Below are 27,738 nucleotides of genomic sequence, written 5' to 3' on the forward strand. Positions count from 1 at the left end.
CCGGACGCTGCTGGGCAGGGACTGGGGCAGGGGTGCGTCCCGCCTCGTCGCTTTCTGCAAAGTTTCAGTTTCGCTTTCCCCGAGATCCCTCCTTGTTCCCAGCACAGCTATTCCCCTTCCTCTCCTTGCTGCCTTCCCTGCCTCCGTCTGGCCGGGTAAGTATGTCGGTCCCGTGTCCCCCCGAGCGGTGGGCGCCCAAGGCTCTCGCGTCTCCTCTCCTGCGGGCTTGGCCGAGGTAGGGGTGGGGCGGGCGAGAAACGGGCTCCTAGGGCCAGGCGGCCCCCGCCCCCAACCCAGGAGAGGGTGAGACTAGTCAGAGGCGGAAGTCACAAACCGCGAGTTTGTGATTCCTTTTAACTCTTATTGTTACTATTTAACTGTATGCAACTAAAATGTAATTCACGTTGTGAATTCGGGTTAATACCTACATTTGAAACAAATTGAAAGTGTTCTCCTGCATTATGACATGCCACCTGTTACCTCCCTCCAGCTCTACCCTTTAGTCTGGTTCTCTTGGAGCTTGATTTGGCCAATAAAACCGGACTGTGTGCTGCCCTGTGTGCTAGGGAATAAAGATGAACGCGGAGGCCGCGACCTCACAGGCTGGTAAAGGGAGGCGGACTTGTGATTAAAGAAGCAAATCTCTTGAAAGCGCCCAAGAGGAAGTCTGCAGTAGAATTTTAGAGAATGTGTTTGTGAGTGTGTGGGGATAGGGAGGGAAGGAGCATCTGAGGCTCAAGGACCCTTGTGATCTGAAGCACAGAGGGAGCTTTGGGGCCTTGGAGGAGATGATGTGGGGACAGAGCCAGGAGTGCAGTTTCCAGGCTCTCGGCCTCACGTGGAAAGGTGCTGGCTCAGGTAGTAAATGGCCATCAACTGTGATTGCATGGCCATCAGCTGTGGCTAGTTGGCCGTCAGCTGTCCAGTGAGCCATTGGCCACTAATATAACTGCTGTGGCTACGCTAGCAGAAAAATGGGGGCTAGCAAGAAGATGGTGGCTGAGCTAGCAAGCGGCGGAGTGTGGAGTGTGGATTGCGGGTTGCAGAGAAGCATATTGCTAGCAAGTGAGATTGTTTGGCAGAGACAAGTGGATGGCGGGTTGCAGATAGTGTGGCTCCTGCCTCCTGTGTCTCCAACCTAGCTGCCAGCGAGAATATAGTAGTATGACTCCCCTACCTATGGCTCCGTGGGTGTTCCTTTTTGGCCTCACCATATCCTGCGTTCTTATGTGGGGAGAGGGAGCAGAGACCCTGCAGGCCTCCCCGCAGGCCTCCCTGCACGACAGACGAGATGGGTGAGGGACATGACAGAGGAAGGGTCTAGATCAATGCTGTCCAGTGGATATATAATAGGAACCACATATCTAATTTAAAAATATTTAGTAGCCATATTTTAAAAAGCATAAACAGCTGAAGTTAATTTTAATGATGTTATTTAATTCAATATAATCTTACATGTAATCGTTCATGTATCTCAAATTAATCATTCAGCATGTAAGCAATCTTAAAACCGTATGAGATATTTTACAGGCGTTTTGTCATACTGATTCATTATTATACGGTATTTATCTCACACTTACATCACATCTCATGTAATGTAACTAAGTGGGACTAAGTAGCCACATTTGAGGCGCTCAAGAGCTCCATGTGGCTAATGGCCCACAGCTGACAGCACAGATCTAGACAGTGTAAAGTCTTGAAGATCAGTGGGGAGAAATGCAAGGGTTGTGAGCACCGCAAGCAGAGTGACAGGTCAGATGTGCATTTTAGAAACATGGTGTGGACAACCATGTGGAGGATGCATTTCCAAACAGGGACGAATGGAAGCCTACAGGCCTGAGATAAGGTTTTTGCATGTGGCTGGAAAGACTGGAAATGAGTCAGTCTTTATGCAGAGCCATTTGGCAGTACTATCAGCATTACAGCTGCAAGGGCGTTGTGATTGCAGTTAGAGGTAGGAGGGCGCCTTTTACAGTTTCTGAATTTGAACCAGTAAACATAATACGAATTCAAACAATGAAATGTAAAATGAAATACATTAAAATCTTTAAAGAGAATGTATTGACATAGCTCAGGCAAGAGGCTCTGAAGTGAAATGATGTCAGTGGGCAAGGAGGGTAGGGACATATTTAAAACTGGGTGGTTTAGACCCAATGATGGGTTCCATCTGGGACAAAAGAGGAGATTCTAGATTTATGACTTGAGTGGGTAAATGGTGTATCATTGACTGAGCCGTGGAATCCAAGAGAGAGCATGAATTTCAGAGCGGGTCGGGTGGGTGTAGGGAGGTGAATCCAAGCAAAGGGCCTGGAAAGGCAAAGTGAAAGGTAACAAAAAAACCAAGGGAAGATGGCATAGGAGAAGCCAAGAAGGCAGAGTTTTAGGACTCAAAGAATGAAATGACTATAGAGAGAAGTCAAGTAAAGATTAGGACAGAAGAGAGTCCACTGGGGTTAACATTGTGGAGGTTACTGATGAGCAGTTTCAGAGGAGTGTTGGGGGTGGGGCAGGAGTCCACCACAGTGGGCTGAGCAGGCAGACGGATGGGGGAGAGTCAACTTCTTCATGCTGCCCATGCGGAGAAAAGAACACAGTAGGAACCAGTAAGGGAAAGTCGGGAAGGCTTTTGTTGTTAATTGGTGTTGTTTTTCAAATGAGAGAGATTGAATGTTCTGAGCAATATGCTCCTTGTTTCTAATTTCTTTGGGGTTTAATAACCCCTCACCCCCACCCTCAAGAGTCTATCCTTAGGCCTTAAAAGCCTGGTCGAAGGAAAAAAACAAGTGCGACAGCCTCTGAAGCAAAAGCCCACCGGCTGCCCACAGCCAAAGCAGACAGGAGACTTCCCTGTATTGTGAAAACAGCAGTGCCCTCTGGAGGCAGAAATGCATCTTGTCCTCACACTTTAAGACTGTATTGGACTTGCTGCTTTTCCTGACACGTAGGAATAATAGTTCCCTAATGCTGTAGATAGTCGTACAAAATTTTTCTATTACAAAGGCATTAGAAATCATTTCAGAGGCCTAACGACAACTATGTGGGCAACAAGTGTAGGCAACTGTGTTGTTAAGCGTTTTTGTCGGTCTCCTAAAAATTTGATCCCTACATATTAGATGGAAAAATCATTAAAATACGTTTTTCCAGAGTTTCTGATTTTTATCCAGACAGTCCCCTTTCTAATTAGATCAGCAAATTTATCACAAGCTCAGTAACACATACTCTTGACAGGCCTAAGTACAATTCGCTTTCTTCAGACATTCTCCAGGGGTCTTCATACTCATAAAGCTGGTTTTTCCTCATTGTTCTTTGAATGCTGTGCTCTGTCTTAGCTCTTGGAATCATTCTCCTCTTCCAATTAACTATATACAAACGTGCTCCATCCCTCAAGGTCTGGCGCTCGTCTCACCTCCATAAAGCTTTCCCTGCTATAACCCTTATGGTTCTTTCCCCTCTCTGAACTGCTATTACGGTTTCAACTGGAACCTCTCTGTAAAGGATAGAAGGTAAACAGTAACCGCAGCAGAAAAACAATAGTGCATCTTCACCAGTAAAACTAAAAGCTACTCAAGATCAGAAATCATGTTTTGTCTTCCTATGGCGTATTCTTATCAAATTTCCTAAGATGCTGATCAGTGCTTATTGCATCCTTTCTATTCATTCCTAGAAGTGGACCACCATAATTGGAAACAGCAGTCTACGTTCAGAAACGCAAAACAGAGTATAAACATTGAAAGACCCCAGGTACTTGGAGGATGGACTTTTCCAAGGTAAAAGTACTTTTTTATAAATGTATACTCATATAAATCATGAAGTTTGATCAGGCATAGTTCTTCCTATAACTAAGCAAGAAATCTGGGTCTTCAGTTATGCCCAGCATTCTTACTTGGTTTTAATAGCCCAATAAAAGTTTTCTCCTCGTACCATGTGGGAGAAGAGGAATCAAGAACATGCTAATTTAATAAACAGGGTCGACATGAGGATCGATGATTTTTAAAAATATGACCTCACTATCATTTTTATTCTATCTTCTCATTCAGCAATTCTGCTTTTTTGCAGGATGGGGTAGAGGAGGAGGATGGAGGAAGATAAGCAATTGAAAAGTGGGTCCTTATTGGTAGACAGGAAGATACAGCTGATGAAGCTCATGTCTGCATGTCTTCTGTTCTGTCTAGAGAAACCCTACAAGCCTTTGGAAATTGGAGGCCTGTCTGAAAGTTTTGGGTCCTTTTGGCCCGTGATCTTTGGGCCTTTTCACGTGTTACTCTCCAACCCATCTTGAATTAGAAGTGCATTGGCCTCTAGGAAAGTGGGGTAGGGTCATTGTTTGCTAGAACATTTAGTATTTCAAGTATTTCAGGCATACAGATTAAACAAATGAACAAACGTATGTTCCCCTTCCTCCTCAAACCCAGTGCTTTTAGCAGAATGTCTGTTGCTCTGTGCTTATTAGGATGTATTTGTTATCAGTAGTCTGTAGTCATTTGGTTTCAGTTTTTTTTTAACCACTTTCATTTTTCACAGGGTCCTGGAGCAGCAGCTTACAATGAGAAATCAGGTAGGATGACGTCACTCTTGGTCTTGGTTCAGAAAACCTTTGATCATATCTGTCCTCAGTGGAGAAAGGGGAATACAAAAGGAGACTGTCTCCCCCACAGGTGCTCAGGTGCGTGATGGCAGGACCTTGTGGTGACCTGGCACATGTCTCAAAGGGGGATTGCTTCAGAGGCGGTGTGGCACCAGCAGACGTGTTCTCTTAGGGCTCTCATTGAGCCTTTCCTTTGCCCACAAGATGTCAGACTCTTCTGTCCACAGCCGTAGAACTGAAATTGGACAGAAGAGGTGACCCACTGATTGACCCTTGCTCAACAAGGGCTTTGAAAGAGCCAAATGGAACCTTCCTAATCCTAAAGGTGGCCCACTTGTGATTTTCAACCGAAACGTGGGCCAGGTGGATCTGGCTACTCACGTGCTGCTGCTTTTAGGTAATTGAAGCCACCAAAGTTCTTTCTAGGTGGCTCAGATTAGAAATGGGAGTTGAAGTAAAATATAATTAACTACGACATTTTACCTATTTTAGGATGCGCATTTTATCACATCTCTGAAATAAAGCTCCTCCTTATCAGTAGGGTGCTATGGTTTAACTGGCATCGTTTTTCCTTCCTCAGTGACATATAATAATGATGCCTTAGACTCCAGTGAAATGCAGTGTCACAGGCTGGGTTCTCAAGGAAGCAAAAACTGAGATGGAGTTAGGAATGCAAAAGGTTTATTGTGAAAGGAAAAGAGAAGAAACCAGGTTTGGGGAGGTGGAGCCATCAGACTGTAAGGAAAACCTGACAAAGCTCTGCCCGCCTGAGATTGCCCATTAGGGGAGGCCCACATTAGACATAAATGGCCTTGCTCAGCCATTCATGGAGGCCACCTTGAGAATAGTGTGACCTTGGCTGGAAAGCGGAGATGGACTCTGAAGGGCAAACAACTAGAAGCTGTCAACTAGCCATATTCCCTCCTTCATAACCACATTGAAGGGGTATCTGAGCAGCACATCTTCTTGTCTGACAAATACAGTAAGTAATTTTTAGTCGGTCAGTTTTAATTATTCCACCAAAATTGTGCCATAAAACTAGAGTATGATGCCCCACCCATTGGTTGGACCATGCCCCGACAGGAGCATCCTTGACTAATGACTCAGAAGTTGTATGAATATCCCAGCTCCTTTATCTTTCTGGTGGTATAACTCTGAGATACATCTGTCCCTCAGTGGAGTTAAGCTTCATTTGCTTCGTACACATCCTTTATTCATTTCCTTCCCTTCCCTTCCCTGTCTTAATTTCCCACTTGGACCTCCCCATCCACACCCCTGGTGTTATCTAGTATCACCTCCCAAATAAACTTACATCAAATGTTTATCTCAAAGTCGCTTCTAAGGGAACCCAGACTAAGACACTGACAAAAGCAAACAATTTGTGAATAAAGCCTCCATGTATTTTTGACTCATAATTAAATGCTTTCTAATACTTGTGCCTTAAGCCTGGGTCTTCCCAAACTCACCATTTGTACATAGATTTTAAAATTCATGAACCACCATACACACAATTTTCTCACCACTATCATTGTATCATAGTGGCTACCACTTATGGAACATTTACTATATGCCAGATGAAGACTCAGCACTTTATGGGTGACTTACAGTTGAAAACTCTTGGATATCCTTCGTCTAATTACATGTCTAGGTGAGAAGGAGAATCAGGAAGGGGACTAGAGGAAATTCATCTCTCTTTTGCCTATCGGACACTCAGTCCCCACTCAGATGTGAAGTGGAATTACATCCTTTTCAAAGGAACCCTTGCTCATTTCTTTATTTTTTGTCTTCTCTCTTTTTCCAGAGACTGACATTCTTGGAGAAAACTATAGTTGGCAAATACCCATTAATCACAGTGACTTCAACTTTTTAAAAAATAATGCGAGTTGTCTCTGTGAAGTCCTCCAGAATAAATTTGGCTGTATCTCTACCCTGGCCTCTCCAGCCCAGGAAGGTAACAGTAAGTCTCTGCCAGTCTTCAGAAAGATGCTGACTCCTAGACTAGAGTTATCTGTCTGGAAGGATGACCTCACCAGACATGCTGTTGATGTTGTGGTGAATGCAGCCAATGAAGACCTTAAGCATGGGGGAGGCCTGGCTCAGGCCTTGGTGAAAGCTGGCGGCCAAGAAATCCAAGAGTTGAGCACAAGCGTGGTTTCCAGACGTGGTAAAATACCAGTCGGTGAGATAGCTGTGACAGCAGCAGGGAGGCTTCCCTGTAAATTCATTATCCATGCTGTTGGGCCTCGGTGGATGGGGGTGGATAGAGAGAGATGCATCAATAAGCTGCAAAGCGCCATTGAGAATATTCTGAATCATGTCAATGTCTACATGCCTTATACTGAGACAGTAGCAATTCCAGCCCTGAGCTCTGGGATTTTCAACTTCCCTGTGGACTTGTGTACACGGATCATTGTGAACACTATCAGTTGTTATTTCAAAGATGTGCCACTGACTGGTAATTTGAAAGAAATTCACCTGGTAAGCAATGAGGACCCTACTGTTGCTGCCTTTAAAGCTGCTTCAGAAGTCATCCTAGGGAAGAACGAGCTGTCGTCCTGGGTAAATCAAGAAGCCACCCTTCCTTTTGATACGATGGTTGTGAATAACCTGACTCTCCAGATTGTCCAGGGCCACATTGAATTACAGGAGGTAAATCTTCATTTCTCTTCTCTTGCACTGCCAAAGGGGATCCCTGAACTGTTTATTACCTAACAAATATGTTTTGAGTACATATTATTTCAAACACTGTTTGATCTTGTTAAGGTTAAGAGTATAGACTTGAGAGACAGACCGTCTGTATCTGGATGCTAGCTTTGCCATTTAATAACTGGGTGATGTGAATCAAGTTACTTTATCTTCTAGTCCTCAGTTTCTTAATCTGGAAAATGAAGATTATAATAGCACTTGTGTTTTAGAATTAAAGACAATACACATAAAATGCTTAGGATAGAGTTTGGCACATGATAAGTATTTATAATTATTATTGCTATTATTCTTAGGCACCATAAGAAAATAGAACAATCTTTCATCCAACGGACTTAAAATCTATTATATTCTTTTTATGTAAAAAAAAAAAAAAATTCTCTATTTGAAAAAATCTCATTGGGAGACAAATCATCTGAACATTTCTGAAACAACATATCAATAGTACACAAAAAAGTCTTCATACAAAATGAATTCATAATATTTAAGAGTATGTAAATTTGTGACAAGAGTGGAGTGGAAGGGACCAAGAAAGATTACTTTAGAAGATGTGAGTTTTGGATCTGACCTCAAGTTATGATAGATATGAATTAGCAGAAGGAGAGGCCTGGTTGTTAGAATGATTTGTTCAGAGAGACACAGAGGAGTTAATAGACTGAAAATAATGGGCTGGAGCAGTCAGGAGACCTAAGTGGAGCTGTAGGTTTTATTCTGAGTATATGGCTCTGTGCCAGGGGCTTTGGAGAATACAAACTGTGACTTAGCATGTAGCCAAGGTTCCTTGGCAGAGAGGAGAGGGAGTCAGGGTAACAACAAACCTAGGTATTTCGGGGTTAGTGCAGCTTCCCCGCTAGGCAGAGAGCACCTTGAGGATGGAGATCATGGCTGGTTCATCCCTGTAGTCCGAGAGCCCTATTTGGGCATGCCTCTAGATGTTCAACAAATTATTAATGAATAAGTGAAGCGGGCAGCAGGGAGCAGGGACTGCAACAGAGAACAAGGGAGAATATAAGACTATATTCTTTTTCTTTTCTGAATCAGTGATGTCACACTTAAGACTCTCCTGTGGCCACAATCAAATAGAATTCATCATCACTGAAAAAAATACCACTTATTGCCTACAAGACAATTAGAAGACTGAGGGCACCCCCCCCACACAAATTGAAATATTTATTGGATGTGTCATTAATATGCCAATTTAAAATTAAAGTGGAAACATCCTAGTTGAATAATTTACCCTTTTAACTAGACTTTTATTGTATTTGTTTATTTATTGCCAAGAACATTAGGAGCCTTAAAATTTTTAAAGGGTGCCAGTGCCCCCAAATTGCAAACTCTTATTTTTTTTAGTTCAAACTCATTTCCTTTTTATTAAAGTCCAAGTTACCATTACATGGTTTGGTACTCGATAAAGAAAACTTGTTCAAATAAGGTACTATGTTCTCAACAGTATTTGCAGGTGATTGTGTCCATGAAATAGCATGATCAGTAAATCTTTGGGAAGCCCAGCCATGGGGTTTACATTTTGTCAAGGCTTACTTTTCTAGAATGGAGATTCTCAGTTCATTAGACGTTGGACTAAGTTCCTGGATGACATAAGGGTAGATTTCCTTAGGAGGTCCTTAACTTCTGGGATGCAAACAGCACTAGCAAAACCATTTAACCATCTGCCTACCTGCAAAGCAGCATTCATAATTTGGGGTTCTGGAACCAGATCATAGCCAACAAGCATCCTCATCCCAGTACGCAATTCTCAAGCCCCAATATCTGACTTGCTGAAGTATGTCTGTCACCCAGCGAGCGTCAAAAACTCCTGATCTGTCTCTTTTGACCCCTGGGAGGAGCATCCAACTGACTGGATGGCCGCAGCGGGGCGGGGCCTGGGCGGGGCCTGGGCGGGGTGCAGGAAGCCTGGAGGTCGGACTGGCAGGTGGCAGAAAACACCGCCCAGCCTTACTGCGATGGTGGCACGCAGGCTGAGGCTGAAGAGAAGCCTGCTCCGTTCGGGAGCTCGGGGGCTGGAGGTGGGCCCAAATTGCAAATTCTGAATGTACTTTCAAAGTGAAGCATTCAGTAACATCTGTGAGAAGTATCTAAGTTTCCCCTAAAGGGAGCCAAAGCCATTGGGGATGATTTAGGGGAGAATTGGGCATGGTGGGGAAGGAAGGATAAAACCCCTTTAGCACAGCTCAGAGCTAACTAGGCTTCGATGTTACTTAAAATATAGCCCATGTGTATGGACAGCATTTCTGAAAGGACAGATGAAGAACTGGTAAAAGCAGTTGCCTGTAGGATGGATGGGTGAGTGGGAGACCTTGGGGACCCTACTAAGAGGGAGGTCTACTTTTCACTGAAGACTTTTTTTTGTCTCATTTGTACTCTCTTTAACCATGTATTACTCACCTTTTCAAAATTAGGAGATTGAAATTATCTGAGAAATTGTATTTCCTTTCTGTTTAAGAACATTCAAACAAAAATAGCAAAAGTGATGACAGTGGGTCAGGGAGTGAAACCGTTTATTGATAAATCTTAAAATCACAGGGAACGCTTAGAATCTGGGAATATGGGGGGTATAAGCCAGAAAGGGGCTGAGAGATGCTTGCAATAAAAATTGTGTCATCCACACACTTTAATTACTGAATAGGGTAATCAGGCTGATCAAATGATCAGTCTTTGGAAATAGTTTTTATTCATTATTAAATGATATTTTTGTGGATTTAGGATCTTCAAAAATATTTTTCAAAGTTCTTCAGGAAAATAAAGATTTAAATTGGTCATTTAACAGAAAGTAATTTAACAGTGAATCCTGTCCTTTTTTTTCCCTTTTCAGACAGAAGCAATTGTTAATTCTGTAAATCCAGATCATAGTTTTGATGGTGGTCCTGTGTCAAAATCAATTCTACAACAAGCAGGAGATGAGATAAAGTGGGAATTTATCAAAAACGTGCATCAGATATCTCGGAATTCCCAGTTGGTACTGGTTACAAAAGGATATAAATTGCCCTGTCAACATGTATTCCATGTGTTATGGCATTCAGAATGTCGTAGAACAGAGTTGGTAAGGTTAAAATACATTTATCTTTATGTAGCTCCATAGTCTATGTAGTGTTTGTTGAATTTCCATCATGCCCTTAAATTCATAAAATATTGTCAAGTGGTATAGTCCCCATTTTCTACCACTCTTGTGAATAACTGTTGTCATAGTTACCTTAAGTTTATTTTAAAATATTACCTAACCCATATCTACATTTTAAATGGGCATACCGCGAATAGACACGGAAACCCAGTTCTCCTTCAGTCTGCACACCTGTTCACCTCACCACACCACGACCCTGTAGGCCTTTTCCTAAGTGGGCCTGGGATTCAGCCTCTTCATATTGCTCTCCATCTGTTAAATTCCCGGAGGACTTGGGATTTCCCTTCTAGTACCATTCCAGTCAAATCTATTACCTGTGGTGTCTTCCCACCTGCCTTTGTCTATATTTTGTCACCATTTCTAGTCCTCTCTTGGTTAGAGGGTCCTCTAATCCCAAATTGGTCCTCCAATTATCTCTACCCCTCAATTTTCCAAGGTCCTTCCACAGACAACCTTCCTGTATTAGTATTCAGTTTGGCTGTTGAAACATTGATGGAAAGTTTAATCTGCCAAATATACTAGCACTTCTCTAGGCAAATTACATGGGAGACCTAATGACATTGAATAAATGCTGCATACTTACTTTAACCTCTACCTCCTTTATTAAACCTACCAAGAGCTCTTTATGTTGACCTGAAAGTGGCAGATGAGTGAGGATAAACTGATGGTTGGCTCTCTGACCTGGGGAGAGGAGCAATGCTACATAAACAGTAAAATCATGGTGCCAAAGGTCCTGAATAGCACAAAAAAGGACCACTCAGTTACTTCAGTGTCTCAGCCCTTTCATTGTTCATCATCTAACCTTATAGCTGCAATGGGTTCCCTATGGAGTGGGACCTTTCCAAGCATGGACATGGCCCTGAAGGAGAGTGGAGATTTGCGCTGTAAAATATGGGCAGGATCAGGGGGTAAGTGATATCTTATTTTTGACTCGAAGGCTCATCTTAAATTTGTGTTTTTCCTACAGAGATTAAAAAATGCAGTGAAGGAGTGTTTGGAAAAATGCCTTGAGCTAAATCTAACTTCCATTTCTTTTCCTGCCCTTGGGACTGGAAACATTCAAATTTGGAAGGATAAAGCAGCGGAGATTATGTTTCAGGAAGTTTTAATGTTTGCCACACACCCTTTGAAAAAACAATTAACTGTAAAGTTTGTGATCTTTCCTACAGAACTGGAGTTATATAAGGTAAGTTAATGTCTTAGAAATATCCTACAATTCATTTTCATTCATTCATTCATTCATTCAACATCTGTTTAGTATCTCCCATGGAAGAAGACATGGGACTAAGTGCTGTACAGCATGGTGATGTTCTAATCCAGTGAAATTTAACTTTTATAAATTGCCCACATCTGACCTAATAAAGAATGCCATTATAGAAGCCATGTTTACCCACTACTTAGCTTCTCTCTTTTCCTTTGTTGGCACTTATTCTTCCCTCTGGTTCTTAAAGGTCAGCAACCTCCTACTTTCAGTGAGGTCCTCTACTTCTCTCTTTTCTTTCTTCCTCTGAAAACACAACTATTCTTAAACTTCTGCCATAAATTCTGTAGAGTCCTATCTAATGAGCCAACTTCAGAGACACCCCCCCAAACCCTCTCTCATTTCCACTTGGGTATCTGACTGTCATCTTAAATCCAACATATTTAAAACAAATTCTTTGTCTTCTCTTTAATCAGTCAACTTCTGTAGGCAAATTGCTTATCTGTGTCCTGGTTTCCTCAGCTTTAAAATGGGGATAATAAGTACCATGTTATGGAGCTGTTGTGAGAATTAAATGAGTTAATATGTGTAAAACACTTAGAACAGTATCTGGCATACAGTGAGTGCTCCGGGAAGGTTAGCTGTTATATTATATGCTATAATGAGCTGCAATGCCCTAGGTGCTGAATTGAATAGTAAATTAAGTGTATTGTTTGTTATCTTTTTTCCCCCAATTAGATTATAAATTCTTTAATAGCAAGGGTCTATCTGGCTACTTTTGCCATGTCCCCAGTACTGCTCTCAATTCAGTCTGTTCTTTCTGAACTCGTCTGTTTTCCCCGAGGGAAATCAGCTGTGGTCTAACACAAATGAAGGGACATGTATGCAGGGGAGTGTGTCTGTGTGTCGGCATGCAGAGATCTTGTGTCCAACATCTTTGGTTTTCACTTCATCTCAGCTTTTTGTTTAAGAGTGGTCAGGTCAAGCTAAGTTTCTCACATGTGAATGCATCTCTGATATATTCAGCATAATTAGTATATATTGCTGGGCTGTTCTCCTTTAAAGCACCATCTCTTTGCTTTATTCTCACTTAGCTGGCATTTTCAAAAAGGACTTTAATGATGTTAAGGAAGAATAAAACAGAAATGAGATAAGATGGAGCACCTTAAAATAGGTTTTGAAGATACAGGTTTCTGATTCTGCCAACAGCAACATAAAAGTACCAGTGCGACTTCCCAGGCATGTGTCTGGATTTGGGTTGTAAAGGGCCTTGCTGAGTGCCTGGCAAAGAGAGTGGCTCCGAACATTAGTCTTCTGATTGCTCACTTTCCCACCTCCCAGCCTGTCTGCATGTGGGTGGTGGCCATTTTATCTCTCCCTACAAGAAAACAAACTTACATTGGTTCTAGCTTGCTCTTTCCTGGAAAGAAAATGTAAAGGTTTTATTCCTTTTGCTGCTTGACTAGACAAAAGGAGGTTTATAGTATTTGCTGATTTCCATCACTGACTTCAAAGTATCAATTGAAGTATCCACTGAAGATGGAGTTGAGAAGAGATGTTCACAATGGGCTCTCGGCTTCAGTCCACTACGGTGTCTCATCCACAGCTGACCTGAAAGCTGGTGGTGAAGAGCTTACCTTCCCAGCAAAGAGCTCACCCTCCTGACAAAATGAATCATTCTGTCCTGGGAATGAAGTTCACCAGTTTCCCCCAAGCAGAGGACAGTCATTGGGTTCAGATAGGTGCCCTGAGTACATCTTTGAACTGTTCATGAAGCACCATATCCCTGTAAGATGAATTCATCACATGTAGAACAGGAGGTTCGTTCTTTCCAACCTACAAACAAAAATGTACATGACAGTTCAACAAACAGAGAAAGATCAACCACAGTCTGAGGGCTTCCCTGGGGACTAATAATAAAAATAGCTACCATGTATTGCGTCAACCAGGTACTGTGCTAAAAGCTGTCTCATTTCATTCTCCCCCCAATCCTGTGATGAAGCCACTGTTGTCCTAACCCAGAGGTTAATATACACACAGCTAGTCAAATGGCCAAACCAAAATTCCAACGTGGGTCTGTCTGTTCCCAAAGCTTTGTGTCCTGAATCACTAAAGAAAAACCAAAAAAGGGTAACTTGAGAGCTGATACATCTTTTCAGTTCTGTAACTCAAAGAAGAGGACTATCTTACATTATACCCTGAACATTGACCATTCATTCCTTCAGGCTGTTTCCAATATTAACACTATATTATATATTTGTGGACGTATAATGTGTGTGCATTCATGTATACCCTCTGGCCTTCTGATAAACACAGCCTTGTTTCCTAAATAAGCCTTCCAGTGAAGGGTGTGTGTTCAGAAAGATCAGAAGGCAACTTACACATTTCTTCATGGAGCGTTGCCTTGGCAAGGTCCCTACATTTTAGAAAATGGAGTTGTCAGATATCCAGAGTTGACCTGACTCAGCAACACCAACCTACACTGAACTCACAATAAAGTGATACTTATATTCACACACTCATAAATTTTCCAATTCATGAAGGACAGTGAGTAAATAACTCTCCAGCTGACTGAAATGCTTGTGTTCGCCAGTATTTCATGGTGAGAAGGGTCTGGGTTGGAGCTGAGTATCTGTAAATGGTGATGGATAGTCGTTCATTTGGTTATTTAACAAATATTTATTGCATATCTGCCTTGTGCCAGATATTGTATCTCAGAATAAGGAACACCTCTCTGAGAACACATTACTAACATCTCTCACGTTAGGTGTTGGCCTTTTGTGGACAGTGCTGGAAACACTGCCAAATTCTTGCCATATGGATCCACTTTTCCAAAATCTTTACAGACCATCTGCTTGTTATCCACACCATTCTTCTAAGTTATTGATAATGATTAAATTACAGCTTTCTTTCACATTCAATTCAAAAGCCTTGACTAATTGATTTCTAACCCTGGAACACATCTTGACATTTAAAGTGACTTTGAGAGAGAGCTGATTTTTATCCATTTTGCATATGGCAGCTATTCTTAGTTCATTTATCAGCAGATAATATTATTTCATCTGTTTTATTTCCAAGTTCTTGGATTGGGAGTAAGGGAAGTTCCCTGTTATGGCCTCTCCAGGTACAAGATATGGTAAGATCGAGGGCTTTTGGCTCTGGAAATAGCAGCTGCAAATACAATTTATGAAGAAAATGTCCTACAGATTAAGAAAATTCACCATCAAAGTTCCAATCTAGTTTTCACCTCATTATCTACCATCTTTTCAATGAAGTCATAACTGCCAATTGTATCAACTTTTAAAAAGGAAAACACTGGATATGGTGGTTCGAAACCTGAGAAGAGATGAGTTTTTTCAAAAAGACTCTTATGTTAAAGGATCTGCATGGCAATATACACAGCTCTTTGTCCATAGACTGTCATATAATAATTACAACAACAGCTAATGTACTGAGTGTTTATTTACTATGCCAGATATAATATTCAGCACTTTACAGGAATTGATCATTTATTCAGTCTACAGAGAAAGCATTGTGTGTATAACTTTTAAAAATGAATTTATGTTTTATTAATTAAAAGAGTATCTGCCTATATATTTGTCTTCTTCAGTGAGATATCCAAACCTTAAGTTCAATGCCTAACGTGCAATCAGCAGGGCATTAATATCAGTTGAATGAATGAATGAATGATAATATTTTGCCTTGAAATATACATTCTGCTTTTTTACACCATATTTTGGTTTTCCCATTTTTTCCTATAGTTGTTTCCCCTACACGTCCTAATAGATTGTAGTGCTGCACTTGCTGTTCCCCAAGACTTTCCTAAAGCCTGCTTTAGATTTGTGGCAGAGGAAATGGGGACTGACAGAGTGGATGAGGTCCAGAGTGGTGTGTGCAAGTAGACAGGGATTTTGATGACAATGGCTAAAAGCTCCACTTATGCTCCGCTGCTCTGTTTTGATTCTTGTAGGTTTTCGTTGCTGAAATGGAGAAGAATAAGTCCAAGCAGCAGAGTTTCAAAAATTACAGTGGTGAGTAAGAAATTCGTAGGCCTGGAACCCGTGTCTCCCACCATAGGCTCATCCTATGTTTTTTTTTAACTTTTACTTATTTAAGTGTGTTTTTCCAGGACCCGTCAGCTCCACGTCAAGTAGTAGTTTCAATCTAGTTGTGGAGGGTACAGCTCACAGTGGCCCATGTGGGGATCGGACTGGCGACCTTGTTGTTAAGAGTGCCGTGCTCTAACCAACTGAGCTAACCGGCCGCCCCTCATCCTATTCTTGATCATCTATATTAATGGAAGGGAGAAGAAGAATAAATAAGCCAAATATGTTTCACTGTGCTTGTGCTTGGATACCAACCTGCTCTATACCTGACCATGTTCTTGCTCAGTCTAGTTTTATGATACGAACAGAGAGAGGCTAATTTGCATTAGGTAATCCACAGTGGATAGTTCATTCATAAATGTTGTCTATAGTTTTTTTTCCTAAGAAAAAGTTCTGCCCTTCACAACCTGACTAACCCAGTGCTTTTTCTGCTTTGAATGAGCAAACATCTAAATGGGGTATCTCTTGAATAATTATAGAAAACACATCCAAGGAAGACCAGATAATAATACATGGATTAATCAAATGCTTCCCAAACCTGAGTAATTATTGGAAACTTTAAAAAACAAAGGTATGTCTAGGCTCCAACTCTACAGATTATGATTCAGGAACTCTGGGTCTGGGCCAAGCGTGTGTATTTTTCAAAGCCCCCAGTCAATTTTTGTACTGAACCAAGTTTTGGGATCACTGAACTAAAACAATCCTGGTTGTTGGGGGCTGGAGAAGTATTAACTTTGTCTTATAACTCTATTCCTTTAGTGGAGTTTGAGTGGACTGAGAATTGCCTCCTGACAACTAGAAATGTGTACTTCTGAAATAGTCTTTTAATCTACAGTATTCTATAGATGTTAAGAACACTAAATATTCAATGAGCAATAGAAACTGTTGGGATATTTCCCATTAGGGTCAAATGATTTGTTTATACCCTTAAATAGAAGAGTTCATTTATGGATGTGTAATGGTCCAGCAGTGCTAGAAATAAAGTAGGGGGAACTTTAAGAGCTCTAGTCTGTGACTGCGCCTCTTATGAGCCTGTTTATATTTATCTGTAAAATTAAGATAATGACAGACTATTGGGAGAGTAATTAGAGATTATGTGTGTAAAAATGTTTTGTAAATTGTAAAGCATTAAACAAATGCCAGGGGATAAAGAATGACCAGAGGATGGACAAACTCCCCAAGTGGCCCAGAGGAGGGAGAGATTCTTTCTGACTGCAAAGGATCTTGAATGGCATCATGAATGAGATGGTTCTAAGCCCAGTTTTGAGGATCGCAAGATTTTCAATGGCCAGAGTTGGTGGGGTGGGCCACCTAAGGTGAAGAAAACCCACAGAAGCAAACAAATGCAGTGCCTGTTTGGGAAGCCACAATGAATCTAAAGAAGCCAGATAGGAGGAGTTTGAGGTGAAGATAATATGGAAAAGGAACATACAAATGTCTCTGTGTCATTAATGTGAATAATGGGGCCAGGCGTGAGCATTTACTTTAGTACCATAGTTCTTGAGGACATCTGTAAAGGAATTATAGCACAGGGTAATAATTGACATGAATAATGATTAATGATGACGATCTCAGATTATCAAGGAAAGTAGAACTATTTAGGAAGGTAATGGAGTGTGTTTCCATTAGAAATATTTAACTAATAGTTAACATTAAACGTTTTGCTGTAAGAAAGGTATCCTTTAGTGATCTGAACAATTTAGTTACCTAGAAGAACAATTCTTCTTTCCTGATAATGATGGAGAAAGGAAGTATCACAATGTATTGTTTTTATTTTCTCCTAAAAAGTAATGTAAGTGCCCAGGCAGAAGAAGGATGAAAAAAAAAAAAAAAAAAGTACGCCAAAAGAACTACCCTCCACCTCCCAGCTGCCACCCCTGTCACTTCTTAGTGTTGTATAAGACATTGGTTTTTATTTTTACTCCATGGAAGGCCATCCTCCCCCTCTGACTTCTAGGTCTGTCCTGGTACTTTTTCATAGCTCCTGGGACCACCTAACTACTCTATTAGGGTAACAGATGCTAATGACCACTGTTATCCTGGGATCACTCACTGGGAGGCAGAATTATGTGAGAGCTGGAGCCAGACTGACCACACCTACTAGCTCCCTGGCCACCACTTGCTAGTTCTGTAACCATGGGCAAGAGAGTTACTTAGTAACTCTCTGAATTAGTGTCCTCGTGTGTAAGATGAGGCTACTAATAATACCGATCTCATGGGGTTGTGAGGATTAAATAAAATGATATATGTAAAGCACTTAAAACAATGCCTGGCACATAGTAAATGCTCAGCTTACTTTTTTCCCCTCAATATCTTGGGGCAAACATAGCCTTGGTGTTTAGTTCTGTGCTCTGGCTTAAAACCCACCTGTCTTCTTCTGTGGTTGCTTATTATAGTCTTTTCAGTCTCCCAGGGAACCAGAGAGGAGAAACGAGACAATGGGCTCGAAGCTCAGGCTCCTGCCATCAATCTGATGGGCTCCAACCTGGAAAGGATGCATAAGGCCAAAGAGTGGATCCTAAGGATACTGGCTCTCCAGGACCAGCACATCATTGAGGATAATCATATCCTCTACCTTGGGAAAAAGGAACATGACATTTTGTCTCAGCTGCAGAAAACTGCAAGGGTCCGGATCTCTGAGACTATTAATCCAGGAAAGGCAATTTTAGAAATTAAAGGAGCCCAGGCTGACCTCATGGAGGTGGTTATGATCATTGAACATATGCTGTGTAAGGTTCAAGAGGAACTGGCAAGAAAAAAGGAGCAAGCCCTTTGGAGCTTGTCAGGTGAGTAACTTTCTATTGAGTTGGAAAGTCAGCTCTCCCAGCTGTCCTTTTGGGTGTGGTCATGCATCCATGTATGTGGGTAAGAAAGCGAATGGAAGAGAGCGAAAGAGCAAACCATGCTGCTTTTGTGTTAAGCTATAAACGTTTATAACCTTTTTTGGGCTCTCTTTCTACCAGCAGGGTAAATTATTAGTAAATAATCACACACACACACACACACACACATACACACACACACACACACAATTGGATTTACTACTGATGACATGGGTTGCATAAGAGGCAATTACATTGACAGCTTAGGGTTACCCACTCCCAGACTATGGGGGAAAAAGGTACATCTTTAATTCTGCAGATGGAGCATTCACATATAGACACATTCCACTTGGTTAATTACTTTTTTAAATGGAGTTTTATTGCATTTATTTGTTGGCTGGCAGCCTTAGGAACCCTAAAATTATTTACTTTGAGCCCTCTCACCAAAGGAAATTATTCATTGGTACTGTGAAGTATGCTTAAGTATCACCCATTCGGTGAGGCAAAACCCATCAGAACAACTGGGAATTTGATTCTGGAGACATCTTTTAAATATAGCCCTAGATTGAAAACCACCTTAGGAGACAGAGGCTTATTTCATTCATGTATTCAATTAATGTATATTGAATCCATGATATGTACCAAGCTATGTGTTTGGTGCTGGGGGAACAGTGATAAGATGGACTTTGTTTTCACTCAAAATCTAATTGAGAGTGCTGAGAAGGCAACAGGGTGAGTGATGAAAGAAGGGGGGGTGACCCTTTTCTGGGAGGACCCGAGAGAAGCAGGTGACCCAGACTTGGGAGGACGGGGGAAAGCTTCTCAGAGCAGGTGTCACACATGGAGACCTAAAGAATAAGTAGAAGTTAGTAAGGCAAAGAAAGAAACTCAACAAATCAGATCATAGCAGGACCTAGATTATGCAAGACTTTGTAAATCATGTGAAAGAATTCAGAGTTTTTCTTGAAACAAATGGGGAGCCTTACAGGATTTTAAGCAAAGATAAGGTCAGACTTGTATTTTAGAAAGATCATTGGTTATCATGTGGAGAGTGAATTTAGTACAGAAATGCAGACGCAGAATTTCAAAGGACACCTTATTTTCACCATATGTTTGCAAAAATAATTTAGGCAGAATTGGTCGAAGTGAGTGGAAGTAAATGTTGTAGCTACAAGCCACAGAAAACCCAGTGTCTAAAAACATGGACAAAAATAATACACAAGAATGAGACCCAAGATTATGATTTCATAATCTGGAAATATGTCTGTGGGTATGTAAACTGACACTGATTCGTCTCAAGAGAACAAGAGACAAAGAAATGTTGATCTCCTTGTGGCATCAAGCTGGTGGCATTACTTTAAATTCACTGTATCTGTAAGGATGACCCATCCTTCCAGCTTCTGGCAAGTTAGTCATGTAAGTCCTTTGTTCTGCCCCAAGGTGGCATTTTTAGTAGCTGAGGACTAAGCATATTATTCCACAACAACGTTTCAGAGGTTCATACAGACTCACCCTTTCTTAATCAGATTAAGATCTTCAATAACAAAATGGATAATTTTGAAATGAGCTATTACTACAGGGAACATCAACTATCCATCAGAACAATAAAATTTGAATAATAGAAGTTAGGCATCTCCTTTCTCTTATGTTGCTCTTTTAATCCTTTGTGGCGAGCACTTCTAATATAGCAGGAGTCTGTGGACCTTTGAGTCTCCAGGGCTCACCCAGTGCCTGGCATGTACTTGGCGCTGAATAAATGTTTGCTGAATTCAAGTCAACCATACTTCATGCTGTGCTTCATAGATGTGAGCCTTGCTCTCCAGATTTAATTTATAATGTCTTCCTTTGAAATTTCCTGGCTTTGGAGGTCCTTTGCTATGGAGTTTTTGTCCCTCCTATGACTTCTCACAGTATTGTAACTCTCCTTGCATGTCCTAAACATATGAGGCATAGTGTTTCAACTGGCTAATCTATTCCTCCATATTTCTGTAATTTGTTCTATTACATTTCTTTACAAACCTTTTCCCTCTCACGGAGCACTGAGAAAAAGTTTTGTGTTACTCATTTTTTAGGAGAATGGACTGATCTGCCACCAAAACAGCAAGATGAAATGAAAGAAAATAAGTTTCTGAAATGTCTACCACTCTTAACTCAAGAAATGCAGGATCGAAAGAAACAGTTTGAAAATTGTGGTTTGCAGGTTATAAAGGTATACGTAACTAAGGGAAAGATTTTACTTATCTTGCTATTAATCCACCTAATTCTGTAGCTGAAGGAAAAACTCACCTGCTGATGACGCTAAACTAGCTGCTCATTGAGCAGGAATCCCAGCAATAAGCCTGAGAGGAGGGCAGGGACGGACAGGTATGATGGTATAGTTGGAATCAGGAGGTAGAAATGATGTCAGGATGTATAGAAGCATAGAGACCCAGGAAAAAGCTATCTGTCCATCTTGAAGCAAAGAAAAAGAAATGGAATAGCATTTATCACACTGCATTATCGTTCTTTACCCGTTTTTATCTCTCACTAAACGATGAGCTTTAAAAAAGCGAAGACAGTGTCTACATTGTGGACAATTTCATTACCGGTGCCTATACATAGTGGTTGCTCCGTGAAGTTTTATCAAATGAACTTATCAAGGAAGGGAATTTTGAAGAGACAGAAGTCAAACTAGGAGAGGGTTGGGGCTAGGAGAGACTCTTATGCAACTTTACATGAAAAGCAAATTGCATGCAAAGTAGTATGCACATACAAGTTCTGAAAATTAAGTTCATGAACGTGTTGCAATGATGTTGCTAACCTTTTTTGATATCAGAGGGATTATTCATTATGAATTTGTACCAACTGAAAAAAACAGTTAACCAAATTTACTATTTGGAAGTGCTAAAAAGGCTGCGTGAAAAAGTTAGACGACCAGAACTTTTCGCCAGCAATTCATGGCTCTTGCATCACGACAATGCACCAGCTCACATGGCACTGTCTGTGAGGGAGTTTTTAGCCAGTAAGCAAATAACTGTGTTGGAACCCCCTTCCTACTCACCTGATTTGACCCCCAGAGACTTCTTTCTTTACCCGAAGGTAAAGTAAATATTGAAAGGAAGACGTTTTGATGACATTCAGGACATCAAGGGTAATATGACGACAGCTCCGATGGCCATTCCAGAAAAGGAGTTCCAGAATTACTTTGAAGGGTGTACTAGGCGCTGGCATCAGTGCATAGCTTCCCAAGGGGAGTACTTTGAAGGTGACCATAGTGATATTCAGCAATGAGGTGTGTAGCACTTTTTCTAGGATGAGTTCACGAACTTAATTGTCTGACCTATAAGTGCCTTTATTTCTGAAGCAGCGTGTCAGGCAATTTAAGTAGTAGTTCTCCAGTCTCTTTTTCAGTTTTTCATTTCCTTGGGTTATAGGTGGAGAAGATAGATAATGTGCTCCTCCTGGCTGCCTTCCAAAGAAAGAAGAAAATGATGGAAGGGAGAACGCAAAGGAAACTTTTGAGCCACACGTTGTTTCAGCAAGTCCCACAGCAATTCTGCAAAGTGGTATGCAGAGTTGGCTTTCAAAGAACGTACTCAGCACCCTGCGGTAGGTGTCAGCCCCTCATAATTGGGGCTACTATGTGTGGGAATTGGTAAGCAGACATCAGCAGATGATTCACCACTAATAGCATTTGTTGCTGTGGTAAGGGGATCATTTGCTACTGGGACTTTGTGGTAAAGTCGTTTGGAAAGGGTCGTATTTTTCCTTCATATGTTTTGTTGCTAATGGGTTTTATGTTGATGAAAGTATTGGCGGTAAGATGTACAACTCACCGGTTTTCTCCTTTCTGTGTTTATGTGTCCTGTCTGCAGAGTACCATGGAGGTTTTCTTTTCCTTCCTTCCTTCCTTCCTTCCTTCCTTCCTTCCTTCCTTCCTTCCTTCCTTCCTTCCTTCCTCTTTTTCTTTTTGCTTATCTCAAGAAAATTATTATCAAGCCATCCTCATCCCTTAATTGAAAGGGCATTTTCCTGAATTTAATAATGTTGGTCTTTTCTCTTCCATCCTCTTCATTTCCTGTAGCCTGCTAGTGAATGAATTAGATATCGTCTGGCAGGTGAAGTGAATAACATGTTAAGATCCTTCTCAGCTATCAGAGTTATGTGTGTAGCTTCCATGTGTCTTCAATTGTACAAAAATATTGCATACTTAGTTGCTATATTGTCCCCTTTAGATCTCGCCAAAGGAGGCTAAGTTGAGTAATAATCATGGAGAATACATAGCAATGCAGCCTGAGTTTTGCCTGGTCCATTAAATGTGTGGCTCTTGATCTTTACCTTTCAAAATATGTATAACATGATTTCTGCTGTGGAGTCAACTCCAAGTCTAGAAAGCAAAGGGGCTGGAAATCATCTTCTCTTTGCCCCAGAAAGAACGTACACAATACCGAGGGTAAAAATTGAACACGGACAATTCTTGGGGGGTAAAAGTTGATCAATGAATCCCCATCAAAAAGTCTTTGAGTGTAACCAGGAAAGTGATGATCAGTATGGTCCTTTCATTGGCAAAGTCTTAAAAATTCACAACTTTCATTTGCTGCTAAACCAGTGTAACTGGCATGTCTGCACTCCACTCCTCCTACCCCTCCACATAAACACACCGCCACCTTCTACTCAAACTACTCTAAGATCATCACTATTCTCCTATTTTCCAAATCCAGCAAGTGCCCTCTTTTCAGTCCTGTGGCCGACACTGCCAACTGCCTACCCAACGTCTGTAACCTCCTACCTCTCTCTTGATTCGCAGGTGCATATGTCCAGCTGTCTTTTGGACATCTCTGCCGAGATGTCCCATCGCCACCTCAACTGAACTGTCTTCTTGGCCATATTTTCCCCTAAGAAACAGGCTTTTCTTTTTTTCTCCCCCCGCCCCCTGCCTGCCCTGATACTTCCTAACCTGGCTAATACCGTCACCATCTATCTATCAGGTCTTCTAAGCTGGAAACTTACCATCCTCCATTCTTTCCTTTCTCTCTCTTTTATATACAGGCAGTCACACACTGCTAGTGATTGTCTCTCAATAAAATTCTCAGCCCAGCCTCACCTCTCTATTTCTACTGCTTTAGTTCATATTCCCCTAAGCCTAGATGATTCCCAGGTCCATTCTTTGCCGCGAAACTACCTCTAGCTAACTTATCCTTTGTCTGCTACCAGAATTATCATGCTAAAAAACTGCATGCCTGTTTAATATCTGCCATTGTAGTTCCCTACAAGGTAAAAACCCAAACTCCTTAGCAGAGCATGATGGGACTAGCCCCACATTATTTCACCAGCCCCCTCAATCACTATGTTCCTCGACACTCTAGCCATGGACTTCTTAGAGCTTCCTAAATACACTATATGCGCTCATGCCTCTGTGCCTTTGCATGTGGAGTGCCTGCCCTCCTCACCCGTTTTAGCCCTGCAAACTCCTGTTCCTTCTTCAAGACATAGTTCAAATGACATCTCCCGGTTGACACTTTCCCCAACTCCTGCAGGCCCACTGGGTTGCTTCCCCCTCTGTTCCTGCATTTCCTCCATTCCTTTGTTGCAGCATCTATAACTAACAAGTACAAAAATGTATAGCCCCACAAAACTCAGGTGTGGGGCTTGTTTTCTTTATGGCTGTATAACTGACCTTAACACCTAGCTTTCATGCTCCCATGTCCACAGATGTGAAAAAACTCCATCTTGGTAGTTCACGATGAACACAGTCATTTTCAGAATTTTCATAGTCCCTGGGGTTTAAAATCAGTTCCTGCAAGGTTTTGCCCGTATTTCTTCTCGTCTCTCTGAGGGTGCTCTTGATGATGGGATAAGCACTGGGGAGAAGGTGGTCTTGTTCATGGCCCCCATCTGTCCTCTGCCTCTCAGTGTCCCCTGCTAGATAAACCACCCTTGGCTTTGGTCATTAACACCTTCCTATACTTACATTTCCAGTCCCCTTTGCTCTTACGTAGTGTCGACACGGGGCATTCTGTTTTTCCTTTGACACTGGAATTTCTTCCTTGTTCATGTATGTGCCCCTTCTACAGCGCAGAAAATTTTTGAGTGTGCACATTTTCCAAGCTGAAATGTAAGGTTTCACGTGGTAGTCCTCACCTCTTCTGGATATCTTCCCCAGCCATTACTACTTTGTACTTAGGTGCCTGGCTGGATGAGGGGGGCAGCACCCAGCGGAGTCAGACAATGGTCCCTTCTACTTTGGAGGTCCTCCCCGTTTTTCTGATTTGTCTATTGTTCTTCACCATCTTGAACCCCAAGGCTCTCTTAAGGGAGTGGGGCAGTGAAATGAACCCTTTCTCAGAGTCCCCACGAGTTCTAGTTATGTTCTCTCTGATTCTTCTCTTCCCATTAAGTGGGAGAAGTTTTGTTCATCTTGAAGTGAAAAAACTGCTCTTAAAAACAATGTCTTGTATTGTTCTCTCCTCTGTTATATGGTGTAAAATCCATGCTCTGAATCCTCAGGCTTTTATCCTTTTGGTTCAGAAAACTCTTAGAATCTAACTCTGAAAGCCATACTTTCAAGATCATATTCTCTGCTTTGATTAAAAATAATTATGTGTGTGTGTGTGTGTGTATATATGTATACATATATATGATAACTATATCATATATGTATATTCAATTGACTTTGTTCTAAGCTTTCTTCTTTTTGCCCTGAGGTTACAAGTAGCAAGAACTCAATGGGTGGGCGAACCAAGAGCAAAAAAAAAAAAATATTTTATCTCAAAATATTTCCTTGCCACATAAAATTGTATTATATTTTATCTGTTTACATGTGGAGAGTTCCCTTTGTGAACTTTTGAGAATAGGGGTCATGTCTTAGTAATTTTTAAAGCTCTGGAGGTGAACAGTCCCATATGGTAACCACTAGCCACATGTGGCTATTGAGCACTTGAAATGTGGTGAATCTGAATTGAGATGTGCTCTAAGTATAACCCTGCATATTAAAGACCACTACCAAAGAAAAACATGTAAAATATTTCCTTATTAATTTTATATATTAATTACATGTTGAAATTATAACATTTGGATATAATAGGTTAAATAAAATTACTACTAAATTAATTTCACCTGTTTCTTTTTACCTTTTTTAATGTGGCTACTAGAGAATTTACACACATAGCTCACATTGCATTTCTCTTGTTCAGTGATGCTCTGGAGCCTGAAAAAGTGTTTGGTTAAATCACAAGTAAATGTAAAGAAAGAAAGAGGGAGATGAGAGAGGGAGGGCGGGAAAGAAGAAAGGAAGGAAGCTATCTTTAAATATAAGCTATTATTATATCGATGATATCAATGATAATTTGTTCTCAAGGGAACAACTTTGGGTGTCTTTGCTATAGGAACTTGGGACCAGGAGGTGGTGATTATTTGGAGGACTAGAGAGAGAATAAATATTAGTACCCAAATAGGCAATATGATTCCTCAGATCATAATAACCTTTTAATTTTTTTCTTTTATCAGACCCAAAATACGGAGCTGGCATATACTTCACCAAGAACCTCAAAAAACTACCATGCCAGGTCAAAAAAACATCTGCCACAGATAACCTGATCTACGTGTTTGAGGCTGAAGTACTCATAGGTTCCTTCTGTCAGGGTCATCAGTTCAATATTGTTCCCCCACCATTGAGTCCTGGAGCCTTAGATAGTCATGACAGTGTGGTTGACGATGTCGCCAGCCCTGAAACCTTTGTGATTTTTAGTAGTGTGCAGGCCATGCCCCAATATCTGTGGACTTGCACCCAGGATCATGTACGTCCACAGGATTACTCACCAAACCGAATGATGCTGTCACCACTGCTCCCAAGGGAGAAATTCTCAAGGGACAGCCCTGTTGATTATTAACCTCCACATCGTTTTAACAGCTGCCATGGCCTTGCTTTGGAGGAACTAACCCAATAGTGACCATCAGTGTCTCAAAGCGTGGTTTGAATATGTCAAATGGGTTGTCTGTATGGACTGATTGGGTTATTGAAGGAACCAGCCACATACCACTAGCATTTTAGCATTCTCATCTTTGTCTTTTTATCTCTCGGGGTTGGGATGGGTAGACACCAACTAAAACACTTTCAGAATCATTCCTCTTCTTCGAGTTGCCCTTTCATCTCCTTTACTATACATAATCGCAAAAATGTTTTACATCTAACGAAGAGATTTTCTTTTTTAGTATATAATCCAAACCTCCTATTTTTTCAAATGGTGATAGTGTAACATATTAGGACAGCAGAATGATTTTAAATTTTCCAGAGAAATTTATATAGTGTTTACATATCAAAATAAATCACCTTGACTTAAGTAACTGGCTTTGAAAAGTTATGTATAAAATGAAATGATTTGAAGTGGAAGGACATCAAAGGGCTGATATTCTACTGTTATCCTGTTTGGATTCAGCTATATCAAGCAATTCCACGAAAGCACGATGAGGCCAAATTATTGATTTACCAAATATTTCTTGACTACCAGATGTGTCTCAGTTACTTTCTGGGTGCTGGGGATATCATGCCAGACAAGACAGATGTCTTCATAAAACTTTCAACCTGAATAATCAGAAAGGCAGCTATGAACAATTTAACAAGTGTGATTGGGTATAGCAAAAGAGGAACTGCAGATTCTTTGGAAAAATGAAAGGGGGAGAGGGATAACTTAATCAAGGGTTGGGAAGAAGGCCTAAGATAGTGAAACTCAAGCTGAGACCTGAAGAATTTGTAAGAGGTAGGCGAAGAAGGGATAAAGCAAATCGGGAACAGGGTCAGAAGAGTATTTTGTGCAGAGAGAATAGCTCGTATAAGATCTGAATCCATTGTGACTGTGCCCAGATTTGACTTCAGAGATCTGCAATATAGAGGCCAGCTAATCTCACTATGCATCCCTTGCTTGTTCTGAAATCCATGGTTCTCTGTACTTCCAAACTTTTCTGACCCTCACATCTTCAACCTCTTGCGTAGAATACTTCTTACTCATCTACTGTAACCAGCAGTCTTCCTCTTGAAAGAAGCATGCTATTGTCTCATATGGTACTGCCGTTGGATATGGGCAAGAGGGCACTACCCTGGCCTTCCTCCAGCTGTGCCCATCTCCACGTGGTCAAAAGAATATATCCATTCGTAAACCACCCCTAGGTATCTGGAACTCCCAAGTTTCCTGCCTCTACAGCTCCAAATC

General features: G+C 41.2%; 2 protein-coding genes across 5 annotated transcripts in view; one reads left to right on the forward strand and one right to left on the reverse strand.

The window, feature by feature from the left end:
• FAM162A (family with sequence similarity 162 member A) overlaps window positions 1-27,738 on the reverse strand; it is a 159,380-nt gene that overhangs the window by 30,102 nt on the left and 101,540 nt on the right. The gene's annotated exons all lie outside the window — the stretch shown is intronic.
• On the forward strand, window positions 16-26,871 carry PARP9 (poly(ADP-ribose) polymerase family member 9). 4 transcript variants are annotated; one of them, XM_019714021.2, is made up of 11 exons: window positions 16-155; window positions 3,665-3,767; window positions 4,522-4,663; window positions 6,387-7,234; window positions 10,119-10,346; window positions 11,392-11,610; window positions 15,596-15,656; window positions 18,137-18,517; window positions 20,626-20,762; window positions 21,967-22,141; window positions 26,039-26,871. In XM_019714021.2, exons 2-11 carry the CDS (start codon window positions 3,753-3,755, stop codon window positions 26,419-26,421), a joined length of 2,589 nt encoding a protein of 862 aa, XP_019569580.2. In that variant the 5' UTR covers window positions 16-155; window positions 3,665-3,752; the 3' UTR covers window positions 26,422-26,871. The 4 variants fall into 4 exon arrangements, with proteins under 4 accessions (XP_019569580.2, XP_019569582.2, XP_074187032.1 ...); XM_019714023.2 differs by having other exon boundaries at window positions 4,522-4,555; XM_074330931.1 differs by lacking the exon at window positions 16-155 and adding an exon at window positions 4,173-4,311.

This window comes from Rhinolophus sinicus, linkage group LG01 (assembly GCF_036562045.2).
Source record: "Rhinolophus sinicus isolate RSC01 linkage group LG01, ASM3656204v1, whole genome shotgun sequence".
NCBI lineage: Eukaryota > Metazoa > Chordata > Mammalia > Chiroptera > Rhinolophidae > Rhinolophus > Rhinolophus sinicus.